The sequence below is a fragment of the Anabas testudineus genome, chromosome 23 (assembly GCF_900324465.2).
Source record: "Anabas testudineus chromosome 23, fAnaTes1.2, whole genome shotgun sequence".
NCBI classification, from domain to species: domain Eukaryota; kingdom Metazoa; phylum Chordata; class Actinopteri; order Anabantiformes; family Anabantidae; genus Anabas; species Anabas testudineus.
The window spans coordinates 11,409,976-11,424,537 of NC_046631.1; the positions used below are offsets into that span (position 1 = coordinate 11,409,976).

General features: G+C 40.8%; 1 protein-coding gene across 1 annotated transcript in view; it reads right to left on the minus strand.

Moving 5' to 3' along the window:
• plxnb2a (plexin b2a) overlaps nucleotides 1-14,562 on the minus strand; it is a 111,510-nt gene that overhangs the window by 15,624 nt on the left and 81,324 nt on the right. The window contains exons 4-20 of the mRNA XM_026363428.1: nucleotides 13,045-13,562; nucleotides 12,341-12,667; nucleotides 12,109-12,247; nucleotides 11,581-11,726; nucleotides 11,271-11,450; nucleotides 10,976-11,104; nucleotides 10,060-10,160; nucleotides 9,821-9,947; nucleotides 6,988-7,144; nucleotides 6,688-6,799; nucleotides 6,437-6,548; nucleotides 6,007-6,108; nucleotides 5,798-5,893; nucleotides 4,134-4,221; nucleotides 3,821-3,984; nucleotides 1,264-1,412; nucleotides 1,051-1,186 (exon numbers count right to left, since the gene is read on the minus strand). Coding sequence (XP_026219213.1) covers nucleotides 1,051-1,186; nucleotides 1,264-1,412; nucleotides 3,821-3,984; nucleotides 4,134-4,221; nucleotides 5,798-5,893; nucleotides 6,007-6,108; nucleotides 6,437-6,548; nucleotides 6,688-6,799; nucleotides 6,988-7,144; nucleotides 9,821-9,947; nucleotides 10,060-10,160; nucleotides 10,976-11,104; nucleotides 11,271-11,450; nucleotides 11,581-11,726; nucleotides 12,109-12,247; nucleotides 12,341-12,667; nucleotides 13,045-13,560 — 2,781 coding nt within the window. The 5' untranslated portion in view covers nucleotides 13,561-13,562. The remainder of the gene's footprint in view (nucleotides 1-1,050; nucleotides 1,187-1,263; nucleotides 1,413-3,820; nucleotides 3,985-4,133; nucleotides 4,222-5,797; nucleotides 5,894-6,006; nucleotides 6,109-6,436; nucleotides 6,549-6,687; nucleotides 6,800-6,987; nucleotides 7,145-9,820; nucleotides 9,948-10,059; nucleotides 10,161-10,975; nucleotides 11,105-11,270; nucleotides 11,451-11,580; nucleotides 11,727-12,108; nucleotides 12,248-12,340; nucleotides 12,668-13,044; nucleotides 13,563-14,562) is intronic.

Consider the following 14,562-nt stretch of genomic DNA (forward strand, 5'->3'; position numbering starts at 1 on the left):
TATTTTATATTGTCTTCCTCGAGGGCTGCAACTATTGCACGTGACAGTTATTTAATCAGCTGATTAGTCTGTAGTTTTTAATGTAAAACTGGTTGTCAAACGACCTCACGGTGATGCTGAAAATGTTGCAAACAAATAAAAAATAATATTTTTATACATTTATTATACTAATCGAACTAAACAAGTCAGTATATTTTTGCAGGTTATTACATCGCACAAGCAGCTCACCTCTGTAAGACCGATGCAGCCTGTTAGTACTTCGTTAAACGTTTCTGTTTTGACACTATAACCAACAAATTAACACTCACCGACTCAAAGCAGTAATTTAAAGTTTAAACTCTGAGCTAAGTTGGAGAGTTTACAGACAGAGACGTACTGCTGCTCAAGCAAATCAGTCATTTGGATCTCAGCAGTTTGCTTTAATTAGAGTTTTGTCAGCTCAAAGGAAGAAGAAAAAAAAACAACAAGAGAAATTAAAGGAAGCAACGTTATTTAAATTAAAAGACTGAGGCTTGTTAGAGAAACAAAACAGAACAGCAGGTAAAATGTATTTATTTGGATCATATTTGTTTCTCTGTTTGTGGTATGTGGGGGAAGAAACTGCTGGAAGTTGAACACAGTTTATTGCAGCTGTAAATCTGAATGTGAGGGGTATTTATACACAGTGCTGCTTCTTTAGGGTCTAAGTTCTCCTACACCACTCGTACAAAGGCAGTGAGCTGTGACTTCGGTCCAAACCTTTAAGGTGAATTCTGGGAATTCCTGTTATAAAGCAGACAGGATGCATGTTCCACTACTAAACCTGTGCTGTATTAAAAGGTGTTGGTGGCGTTTTCACTGCTTTTTCTGGCCCACAGCTTCACTTCTTTCTGCATTTAGCTAATTGTTCATCAGGGGAGCAACATGAAAGATGTGTATCCGGGGCATGCTCACATGCCTGCAGAACATAAGGCGACTGGGGAGCCATAAATCCAGAAACAACATCGATAATAGTTATAAGACAATATAAATGTACTAATCCTGAGTACAGGTGCTTGAGTTCAGACCTACCCGATAGGTGAATATGACCTGAGACGTCCCTTTTCTCCCTCGGTCTACTTCTATCTCCACTTCTCCACTGAGGGTTGGTTCAAACGGGAGGTCGGAGGGTGGAGCTCGCCTTGCTGGGCCGATCTCACACACCACACTGTGGACAGAGAGAGAGCTTCAATAACAACAACTTGTCTGCATATTAAAGTAGCAGCTGTCATTCTGTTAAATCACCTGGTAGACACAGAGTATCTGTCCTCCTGGTGAACACAGTCCACTCCAGCCACTTTGATCTTCTTGATGTCTTCCTTCTTTATTCCCATGTTGGAGCCTTTGATGGTCACAGAGATCCGGCCGTTCAGAGGACCGAAGCGAGGGATAATCTACAGGAGGAGAGGAAATGCGACATGCAGCTTATTTGTTTGATAATTATAGTAAATATCTCTAAAGGGAGCCGCCCCTCAGACCCTACAGTGGCATGGCATGAACTTTTTCAGACCTGAAACACTGATTGAGCCATTTGCTTCCAATTTTAGATTTATGGCTTGACATTTTGCTTTCATTAATTATCGTAAAGTGAACATCCAATGTGATTAATGAATAGCTGTCATCTCCTGAGATGAGTCTGATAAACTGAGGCACGTCTTCTCCAGAGATCTATGCAGCTGCTGTGTCTAAAGAATGTGTTACATGTAGGTTATATTTCAGAATGGCATCATAATATTTGACACCGTCAGCAGAAGCGGTGTCGATATTAGGTGAAATGAACTCTTTATATTATAGGTCCCATATTTGCACATTGATCATGAACGTCTCTTAAAAGCTTTTTGCAAAACATTAATTCACAGCTCCTGTATTTTCTATTTGCTCAAAGCTTGATGCCTTGAAGAATGACCTTTGCACTTTGCTGCCAATTAAAAGGGAAACGGAGCGTTAGTGTCAGTTGCTACAGTTACAGGCCTTTCTTGTTACTGTCCTCCTAATTTAATGCTAAATGCCAGGAAATTATGAGGAACGCTAACAGGAAATTGGACAGAGAATAGAGATTATTGGCGTTGTAAAATCAAACAATGCCAAACACCTGCCATATAATATCATTAATGAAAAAGAATCCATCCATGGACGTTGATGTAAACTATGGAGACAAAGGAGCTCCCTGCAGTAGCAGTAGAGTAGAGAAAGCTGCACATATTTGCGATGGTTTGGTCAATTTAGCTTGGATCTGACGAGACCACATGACAAGAAGAGTAATTTCAGCTGTTCCATGTATTTAATGATTCTTGTTTCTTGCCAGTTAAAAGCTCTCTACAACAGGCTCAAATGTTGATGTGGGAATACCTAACAACTCTTGACCTAATCAGCTGCTGTGCGGAGGAAATCGAGACAGGGCCGGAAACAAATGACTGATATTCCGGAGAAGATAGGAAGCATATTGAAGCCGTGCAACTATGAGATACAAAGTGAATTCAATATGAGAAAGGGAAATGAATTCGAAACGGTTACGCTGAAGAGAAGCGGCGATTGATTGAGAGATTGTCTGTCTGTGAATAGCTGTATGGATTTTGGAAATGCCGAATTTGATCTAAAGAAGAAGATGAATAGTTAACACGAGTGTTGAAAGTTAGAAAGGATCTGTGAAAGAGAACTAATGGAGCCGATTTCACAACTATCCTAACAGATGGAGTGGTTTTATTCATCTTTCATTTATCCTCTGAGTACACGCGCCTTCACACAAAGATCATACTTGGAAGCTGTTTCATAAAACAAGATGCAAATAAACAAACACTTCAGAGTGTGTGTGTGAGTGAGTGTGTGTAAACAGCTTTTAAATGTGCTGGGTGTGTGAAGGATATTAGTAGTAGTAGAAAAGGGAAGCGGGGAAAGAGAAAAGGATTAAAATACAAATATATTCACCATTAATTCAAAAGTTTATTCTATTACACTCATTTGTTCCATAATTATTAATGGGACTAACATGTTAATTCTGGATGTAAACCTATGGAGCAATGGAGGAAAATGTGGATTTAATATAATGAATAGCAGAAAAATGGATGGAAATCATGAATATCTTTGATGAACTGACCTATAAAGTAGAAGAATGTTGGTCTCCCTGCCACACGGCAACACAACAAACCACCCGTGTAGTTTACTGTAAATTATTCTTCTTGTTTGATTCTTCCTATTTTGCTAAATCGGATTCTGTAAACTCAATCTTGTCCTTCATCCATAAGATTGCTTTCTTGTATTTTGTCTTTCCTGTAGCTGCAGCACATTTCAGGCAGTGCAATCAGCAGAGTGAAATCAATGGATGAGGAGGATGCCACTGTGTTTTATTACCGAAGATACATTTCAGATGAACGGTTGTGATTTATGTTTGTTGTTGACTGGTCTTCTGTAACAATGAGATGGGGAAACGCAATATATTGGCTCTACTAAAAATGCTGTCTGTTAAATGACACAGTCAGATTCACAGCACTGGGTTTTAAACTTAGAACACACTGTGGAGCAACTCTCTGCTGCAATACAGAAAACATCAGATAGTCCGCGGCATCAGGGAAATTTAGTCTGGGCTTTTTTGATGGAACTTTTCCAGCAGTGACGTCATCTGTCACGATGCCGCGATGACCGATCATGTAATGAGGGACAGTCCAAACGAAACCATGACGCACTGTGGTGTTCAGCTATCTGCATAAAAGCGGTGAACCCTGAGGAGGAACTCGTTGTGGTGCCAAGCCACGGAGGCATGAAGGAGTACAAACATATTACTGTGTACAAGTTCAATGTGACTCACATCAGTGATTTCCGGGTTGGGGCACTGTGCAGGCTGGGGCGACGGACACAGTTCCCGATACACACAGCTGTGTGAGGTCGCGCACCAAACACACTGGTATATGGCGTCAGCGTGTTTACACAGACTGCAGTCTTCTCTTCCCACTGAGCAGTTATACAGCACGACTATTGGAGAGGGGAGGAAGAATAAGAGAGGTTAGAGCTAATTAGCACGATTCATCTGGAATTGAATTGTAAATAAGTGAGCGAGGATCTCAGACAGTGTGACGACTGCACTTTCACACGTCGCCTTGATTTGCGTGTGCAACACCAACCTGTCAAGTTGCTGTCAATCTTCCTTTCAGTGTCTCTGTCTTTGATATGGAAGGATACGTTCACCTCCTGCTGCTTGTCATAAGCAAACTGCAGACACACACCACAGTATACATCCCATCAGGTTTGCAATAACAGCGAGTAACACAACATTCCTCCCTATTTGGATCCCAGCACTTAATTACCTCACATCTATCTAACAGTGAAGGTCAGCATACACATTTAGAAATACACACAAAAGACTTACACAAACTCCTGCAGCCATAAATCAAGGGGAAATTTCAACAAGAGCAACAAGAAAAAATGGACGGAAGATAATGAACAGTTACACACACACATAGACACATTCTCTAACTACATATTGGCACTCTTAGAATCAGCATGAGGTGAGGATCAATGGAGTTAGAAAGGAGGAACGACTGTGGGGTGTGTACGAAGTAAGAAAGCGAAAGGTGACACACACACGTACAAACTAAGTCGTGTCATTCTACAGCTTTCAAAGGACAAAACTAATAGAATATAAAACAATAGTAGAACACATAGGACTAGAACCGAGCTTAAAAGCTTTTCTGACTCACAATTTAATCACAAATTACCTACTAATGCATCACTAATTGTCTAATTATCATTAATGATATACTCCCTGATTTTCTTATAGTGCTTGGTGGTGTTCACAGTTGAGCTTCAAAACACAAACAGAGATCCTGAAGAAAATGTGAGCTGCTAGTAGACAGAGTCTGTCTTATGTGGACTAAATGGGTTTAATTTAAGTACTAAAGCACTAATGTGTCACTGTACAGACAATGTTATTGCTTTCTATTTGTATCTCATTGGTTTATTTTATTATTGTCATGTCTTCCTGTTCAGCACTTTGTTAGATTGCACTAATTTATTTGTTGCTAAATAATGTATGTGTGCTCTGCTACTAAGAAAAAAGTAATGGGACTGTTTGCAATTTCCTGATTTTCTGCATAATTTGGTCTTGAGATGTGATCTGATCTTCACCGAATATCAACAAGCACTTCTTTTTCGAAGTGACACCAGAGGACTAGTGTTGCCACTACTTCTTCCACCACCATCATTCTGTATGTTTAATGTGAGTGTTCAATAAAGACGTCACTGGAAATATTGTCTTTGACATATTTATGACTTTGGTGAAGATCAAATCACATTTCATGATACATTCATGCAGAAAAACAGTATATTTCAAATATACTTTACTTCTTTAGAGACTGCAACATCTGCTGTTAGTTAGTGATAGACATCACCTAATATACAACATAAATAAACTAATTATGTAAGTCATTGCACTAACACAATGAAAGTAATTATGTAATGTAATAAGCAATTTGATTAGAAAGTGAAAAGGTAAATCACTGACTCTACAAATGAACTTTATGTACAACATTTTCCAGCTATTTCCTTCAAATCTTTCCTACAAATTAACCACAAATTAATAAGATATTTTAAAAAAAAAAGCCTGACAAATGAAGAACGTGTTAGTTGCAACAGCTGTTAAGTATTTACTGGTAATATTTGATTTAAAAAAAAGAAAATGATGAAGATACAAAGTGAAAAAGAGCTCATAAACTGAGGTCAATCTCCTAATCTGTACTACACATGCTGCACATACTAATTCTAACATGTATATGCCCTTTATACTGACCTCATAACCTGCAAACTTGAAATGTAGGTCCTGCTCCTGTGTCACCTCCTCCTCTGTGTGCTTCATCAGCTCTGTCCCGATGGCAAAACTCCGGCCCTGGAAACAAACACAAAGCAAGACGTTGCAGACTGAAATGGAAGAAACAGCTCACGGATGATGATATTAAGATGTTTATTGATCAGTTATCGTGCAGGTCTAACTGTTGTTACCGTGTAGCTGTTCAGGTTTCTTCCCTGAAAGCTGATTGGGATCTTGTACCCCACAGGGATTAACAGCGGGTCAGGAGACTCAAACTGAGGACAGGTGCCAGGCTTCATTGGAGAGGAGGAAAGAGAAGCAGAAATATCTTTAATAACCCCAGTCTAATAACATTTTAGTTTGTTCTTTATATTTACTAGGTTTTGCATGTACTGTGCACTGTAGATGTTCATGTATGCCTCCTGTCTGGGTTTAATTCAAACCTAATCTACAACATCTATATGTAGCACTTTTATTGGAGGGGAGAAAAGCATTAATTGAATCTTTGCATACTCGGTTTTTAACAATTTAAAATAGTGAAGAGCAACTAGAAGTGCTTCTAATGACTAATCAATTACTAAAACACACCCACACTATTACACTACCATACAGTAACCATACCTGCTGTGGTTTGACTATGTGATCTCCATGTACGTTATCATCGTTGTCACTGCAGCTGTGGTCCTGAGCGTTCCACTGACAGCCCCATTCACTGGTCACACACGCTATACACCTAAAGACATCAAAACACTTGTCTGTGCAGTGCTGGAGTGTGTGTGTGTGTGTGTGTGTGTGTGTGTGTGTGTGTGTGTGTGTGTGTGTGTGTGTCTCTATGAGTGTGTGGACAAATGTTTGTTTGAAATCGATCTTACGGAGTGTTTTGGTTCTTCCTGACGGTAGCAGCACAGTTGTAGAAGTGATACTCTCCAGACGTCACCTCGATATCCCCGTTTACAAGAACCTTGACTGGGACGGATACGTAGTCTGAACATGCACGTGTGCACACACACACAAATGCAAGGACATAGAAAGAGACATAATAAAGAACTACAATTAAACTGAAGGGAGAACATAAGATTCAGACACAACTCAGGAAATAAAAAGTTCTAAGCACATATTACAGTAAGTGAACGCTTGAGCACATTCAGATAATTCTCCATGTGTCCACCTACCCTGCTGGTCGGGAGTGGGTGGGATTTCATCAGGGTCGGGCAGGGAACAGGTGACCTGCACCCTATTGTTAACGACGGCGTCATTGATGATCAAGCCGAAAACGCACCGCAGCGAATCAGATGTCAGCTTGGGGAGCGAGGGTATGGTGATTTCAACCTAGAAGAGACATGTAGGAAGGGAAGGAGGGGGATTAAAGGAGATACGAGGTGGGAGATTACCTCCAACGGCCTGATAGAACCACAAACATTAAAGATATGAATGATAGAGATGTGGATATGTACGTATGTCAGGCTGTCTGTGCACACAAAGATGTGTGCAGCGCAGTAATCATTACTATTCAACAGTGCTGTTCAAACATCAGCTCCTCATTACTCCTCGCTGACCTCAACCGTTTTAATTTAGCCGCTTAAATTTTAATTTCAAACTTTTTATCCTGAGCAGCTCTCAGACCGGAGAAACTCCTGAATGAATTCACCAGAGACCTCTTTCCGTTTAAGAACATAAACCTGCATGAGGCAAAGTTTCTTGAAGTCAAAATGCAACTATCTTATCAGATTAAAATCACAAACTTGGTGCTGCAACAGAGACGACAGCTTTAAATTAACTCATTTAGATGCAGCAGATTCATCTATTTGTGCTCAAACGAAGTTAAAGTTTTTGCTGAGGTCAACCTTAAAGAGAAACCTGGACTCACCAGAAGCTAAAGCCGTCTCAAAGGATTTAAAGACGATGAAGTCCACATTAAAACACTTAGAACTTCTACACCTGATACAAAGTTTTTTTTAATTTCCAGATCTGAATTTCTGATTGTGTTTGTGACTCTACAAGGTTACAGATTATTATCTGAAGCAAATTGTGATGCACCACACATTTAAATGTCATTAAAATCAGAAATGAGCAGACTTCATTCACAAGCCGAGGCCCTGATTGGCTTGATATCACAGAGATATCACTTTTACTATGTAAGACAGCTCGAATGACTTTTTCTTTTTCAATATATCATTTTATACTCTTATATTTTTACACAGCATCAACTGTGTCTTTCCTGGGTTCATAATCAGTCCATCAGATCATAATACCATTGCATTAATTATAATAATTATTCTTAAATTGCATTTTAGCAGCCTAAACCTTGCAGCATGTGGGAAGCACAAATTCTGAGTTTTGCTATTCAGCCTGACCTCCCCTGTACGTTCCTTGATTGGGACAAATGTTGCCAAATAACATGATCAAGGCAGCAATTATTTTTCTTTTGAAAAATGTTTGACAAAAGAAAATCACTAATATAGAAATGTATTTTGTAGGAGAGGCTGCGCTTTGCCATCGGTTTGGATCCTATTTAAAGAATAGGCCTGTGCACTGCTAGGCCTTTGTATGGTGTATCAGACATGATTACTGAAGCTAAATGTTTCACTTTCTTCACCAGTCAGCTGCCAAACTGAACTGAAACAGCAAAGCCGTCAGCTGTAAAATGAATTAATGACCTGAAATATGAAGATATGAAGTAGAAAAACTGTGTCAACAACAGTAAATAAAATAGCAGCCATGATCCAGAAAGCTCAAAGTCAACAATAAGCTCGAAAATATGAATAAAACAGCAATAGCAACCGCGATCAGCGTCAAAAGCCCAGAGAGATTTTGACTTACTTTTCCTATAATGACCTGATCAACTCGACAACTGACTGAACAGAAGCTCTGGAAATAACCAGACAAATATAAAACTACACAAAGTTTCTGTGTTTGCAGATTCAACCACTTACCATTTGCATACTGTTTATTATAACCTGACCTGATTGTAATCACCCTGCATCCATAATGCTGTTCGCTGCCATCGTGTCTGATGAGGACGACTGTGAGAAATATGTTGATAAAATCACCAATGTTAAAAATCACTTGCAGCACAAATCTCTGTCCTATTGTAAAATATCAATGCTGCTTGAACTACACGGTGACTAAGCTTAGTGGATCTTGTTTTGTGCAGAGCTGACTGTAGTAGTGAAGCTAGTTAGACAGTCTGGTGCTGTACATCTTGAAGGACGACATGTCTTTCTAGCAGATTAGCTCTTTGATCAATTCCTCATTAATTCTGAGAGTTGACCCGTCAGGTTGAAATAGAGTGATGCGCCACAGCATCCGTATAGAAAACAGCTGCCACAGCATTTTGATTTTGAATTTTATAGTGTCATAAAAATTGGATTCTGTTGGATAAACTTTGTTTTAGACATTGAATTATTGAGTTTTACTCTTCTTTCAAAGAAGAGCAATCCTTTAAAGCTTAACTAAACCCTAATTTAAATCAGATGCTTTAGGAACGTTCGCTCTACACAGCGTCTACACCCTAATTCAAAATCCCAGTGAAAAATGATTGTAAACAAGCTGCGTGCCGAGAAACTGGCCCAGCCTGGAAAAACAGCCACTACAGTGACAAACTGTTGTTCATGTGATGAATCAACATCTTATCAGCAGTTTCTGTTTGTGATGCAACATTTCCGAGGAAGCGTTGCTTCTTTTTATAAGCTGAACATTCCTGGAAATTATAGAGCTGTTTTCCAAAGGCACCGTCAGCACAAACAGTCCACATGTTGATCTTCATAATGTTACTGTACATTAAAAATGTTTGTTTCTTTGCCTCAGGAGGACCCCGGAGGCCCACGTACCAAACGGCTTCTTTGAAAAGCTGCCGACATCACACTCCTCCATTCATGTTAGTGTTTCAGGATTTCAGGAGGTTTGTCTGGTTTTAAATTAAGCAGAACTCAGCATGAACTGAACTTCGCTCGGGGGCTGCAGAGGGAAAGACACAGAAACAGCCACCATCATTCACATTCTTACCTGCCGCGTCTTCTTGCAGCTGAGGTTCGGTGGGTTAAACGCCTTGATCTCAACACACTGCTGATTGGGTGACCACAGCCAGGTGTTCTCCTCCTCTGACCTCCTACAGTCTTCCTTCCTTGTGCATCTGTGAGCAAGTGAAGCAGATGCTAATAGCATCAAACACACGACGGTAACGATTCAACCTACCTAAAATGTTCTACTTAACAAAAAGCAGACACACACGCAGCTCGACTTACTTTCCCTCCAAGACACACCAGCCGCAGTACGGATCCTTTAAATTGATGCAGGAGTGGCAGTCGGTCTTCATGTGACAAGCCTGGACCGGAACCTTGGTGATCTGCATACAAATGCCAGGCTTTTATTGTGAAGGAGCCACTAGGAGTGCACAACATGCACAAACTTAAGGGCAAAAGGTAGCTCTTCGATTAGGACTAAAATAATATATATCCTGTTAGACAGCATGTGACATGAAGCATAATTAGTTCCTTTATGTACATCACTTAATTGAATTTGTGATATTCCATCTATCGAATGTAGAAGTAATATTTTCTTGTCAAGGGAAGGTCTTGAATGGATGGCACTTAAGCTGAGGACTGTGGAAATCATTTTCCGCTCTGACAAAACAAAGGGTGGTCTAATAAATTTGGATGAGCAGATGAAACAGACTGGACTGTCGTCACTTGACTTGATCAAAGTGAATTGCCCTCTTGGAGTGCGTTCTAATTAATTCATTTCTAAATCAATAACATCGCCGCGGTGTGGCCAGCGAGAGGACGGCGGTGACCGAAAGATTAAAGGACAAAAGCAAAGAAAGACAGATGAAGAGGGGGAAAAAAAAGCTGAGTAGAAAACAAAGAGGGGCAGAGAGAAAGAGAATGAGAGAATGAATCAATCAGTGACTTGTGGGTGGTAATGTAGACGGATGTATTGGCGTTAGCTCAACGTGTGAATAAATGATCAAATAAGGCAGAGAGAATAAATGGAACACTCATTAAGTCCCTGACCTGACGTATAAAATGAAAAATAGAAGCACATGTCTGAGTCCCTGACCTTCCTCATGTGGAGACACAGAGGCGTTAGATGGATGGCAGCTGAGAGAAATGGATTTAGTAAAATGAATAATCAATCGGTCAACGTCTGAGTGACTTTAACCTTTTTCTCTGTGGTGATGTATAAGTGTTGGAGGCTGGAATCGAACAGCAGGTTCTTGTTGACTTTGTCCCCCTCGCTAGATGCTCGTCCATACATCTCAGGATGGGCCGACAGATGCACCTTCAGCACCTACAGTGACACCAAAACAGGATTAACAAACATTTAAAGTCAGATTCCCAAAGCAGGATAAAAGGTGACATTTAAAACTCAAATGGTAAAATATATAGTAATAATAAAGTGAGGGCATGTACAGCTGGTTAAATGCTCATTGAAACATCAGTCGGGGAGTTGTTACCTCTCCAGTGGCAGTGCCCAGGAACGCTACAGCGTGCCCCATCTCCACAGCTACAGCCACAGCGGTCATGTGCCCCTTACGGACAAATGGGGATCCTGCTGTTAAGGCGAACTCGGCCTTGCTGGCCAGTGGGGAGGGCAAGAACTCGGCTCCACACTTGTATCTCTCAGCCATGTTTTTCTGATGGGGCAGAATAGAAATGAAAATGAAACCTTGCCAGAAAAACAATGATATTAATATGAAACTATTGACTTTCGTCTCCCTCTTGTTTGAGTCTCTCTCTATCTGGGACACAGACAGATTTGCTCACCGGACTATTGCTGCTGCACAGCTCTTCAGACTTGGAAGAGTACGGCGAGTACACGGCAGACGTGTCGTTAATGATACCGCTGTGACTGTAACAGGCATCTATTATCTTCACCAGCCTAGCATTAATGGAGCGCACAGGGTACATACCTAGAGGATCAAAAACACCATTTATATCCACTGTTACAGTTCCATTAAACACATGCCCATGATGAATAATTGTGATCATAAATGTGTGAAACGTTATTGAATTCTACAACAAAAGGTGAAGAATTCCAATATGTGTTCAGGTGAATGGATAAAACTTAAAAAAGCAGGAAAGAAAAACGCTTTTTACCAATTAAACTCTTCATTATAGCAGAAAACTGATATTTTAACTAATCCGCCCTGAGAAGTAGATGTAAGAGGAGTATCAGACCACAGCTGGTGTTGCTAAACATATTGTCTTTTCCCTTTTCGCATGGCCTAAATTAAAATAAAATAATAATATATTAGGAACATATTAGTATTTATATATTTTGATGACACCTACACATGGCTGAAGTAGACGGGTCTTCATCAGAAGTGAAGGTGACAAACAGCACCTTGTCAGAGGCTGAAACTGCTCCGTACTGGCCTGACTTGGTCATATGGTCAGCCAAAGCTTGACCTGGTGCTGCTACATAGGCAGCCTGCAACATAAAGCCCAGTTAAAATGTTGAATATTCACACTAAACATTTGTATTTAGCTTGTGTAACAGGCACAGTGAGAGAAGACCCTTCACCTGAGCTTTGTTGTACTTGTTAGTAGTGCTGCAATTGAGCTGCAGTTCAGTGTAGGAGTAATAGCCCTGATCGTCCTCACACATCCTGGAGACGAAGGTGAAGTTCTTAGTGTCCTGAACGCCAAGCGTCCGCGAGAACACGAAGTAGACAAAGCCGCCGTCTTTAAAGGCGAAGCGAAAGTCGTGGAGGTAGCGAAGGACGAAAGGGTTAGCCTGGACGGCTGATGCCTCAATGATGCTGTCAAAAACCACCCAATCACCGTAGTCCTGGAGGATGCGGGTGGAGATCAGCTTGGTGCTGTCATGGCTGCCGTAGCCCTTGCCAACCTAAGACGGAAGAGGTTAGAGAATTGAGTGAAAACCACTCATTGATCATGACTGAAACTTTAGACATTAATACATAAATGAGGTCTGAAAGCTCTTAGTTACCTAAAAATAACAACTGTTTTATGACAGTTTAGTACTTTTGGTAAAAAGGACCTGAAAGGACCAGTGTTTCTAAAGGTTTTAGCAAATTAAAGCATAAATAAAAACCTTCAGCACCACATTAAATATAATTTCCACATCGCATGAGGCAACCTCAGTCTGGGTCTGATTTGATTCAAATCACCATCAAAAAACTTCGGAGTGTGTTTTAAAAGGAAGCCCTCATCGCTGTGTCATAGAACATCTTGTGTCGTGTGACTGTGTTCTTTCCTCCTCACCAGAAAAACGGTGAAGTTGTCCTTGTCTTTGGTGAAGTATGACATCACCCCCACCACGGAGACGCTCTCCTCGGCGCTCGCCACATACGACTTTTCTCCTTTGGTGTCACTGAAGTACAGCTGCTGCTCCACGTTGCTCAGGTTCCTCAGCGAGCAGATGCCTCTGAAGACGCTGCCGCACACGACCAGCACGTCCTTGGCGTTGTGGACCAGCAGCAGCTTGTTGTGGTTATCTGTGTCCTCGGCCTTATCGCAGGTATCAGTGATGGGTGGTGTGCACTGTTTGTTGTCCCGTTTGGGTCCTGTATCGGTGTGCGACTCCTTCTCGAGGTTGGGGTTCAGCTGATAGAGAGCGTTGACGGCACCCACGTACAACTTGCCTGTACGAGGATTGGCCACCACATTGTTGATCAGAGTTTCAGAGTTGAATTCTGGATTTTTACCATGGGAGGGGCTGGGGTAAAGGGTCGCCAGAACCACCAGGGCAAACAGCCACAGCCACCGCTGCTCCATCATGTCTGCAGGAAAAACAGGAAAAGAAAATTACATATTGTCGTCCCAGCTCTGTGAGTCAAGGTGTAGCAGCAGTAGATTGTTTGTTTGAGCTGTGTTTACTTCATATATTCCTCTAGAAATACTTTCTGTGGAGTATTTCATACGAGCAGACCCCCAAAAATAGACTTTAAGCATTAAATACACCAACATGGGGGCAGTGAAGACAGCTAGACTGATCAAAATAGAAGCATATCAGTTAATGACATGTGTGTAACTCACACTCACAGCAGCTCCACCGTCAGTGCTGCATGTGCATCGTTCTATTTTTATGCTTGTAGAAGCATTAAAGGTCGGGGCTCTGTTCTGTGTGCACACGTTGTTACAGATAAAACATGTCTGACATGTATAAATGAAATAAACTGTTTTCTTTTTGTATGATTTAATGCATGCAAACCAGTTTCTAATGAAGTAAATCTGTAGCACTTTGTTTATTTGGTTTTATATAATGTTAATTGAATCTACTTGGGTTTTGAACTTAGTTGAGAAAACAAAACACTGGAAGATATCACACTGGGCTCTGGCAAAGTTCTGTGACAATGCGCTGTATGTGTTAACCAATTAAACAAGAAAATGAACAAACATATTAATAATAAATAATCATAGTCCCCTAACTGTTTTATGAGGACCTTCTCTGAGAAACAGTCGTGACAATAAACCTACTGAACTTGGATTCATAGACAAAGACAGTCAGTGCTCGTCCTTGAAACAAAGCAGAATCTCAGCAGCACTCTGACATTGTACTATTGAGCTCAGCACCAACAACAGGAGCAGAAACTAAAGGGGAAACGAATGAAAGCTGCGAGCAAAGAGAAACAAGAAGCAATAATGAGGAGCCTCTCATTAAACCCAGAACATCCTTTACCTGTGGAAAAGGGAGAGAGGAGGAGCAGGAGAAGGTGGAGGTAACCGACTCGGAGTGAGAGTTGCTGAGCCCGATTAGATTAGCAAAGACAAAAGAAGAAA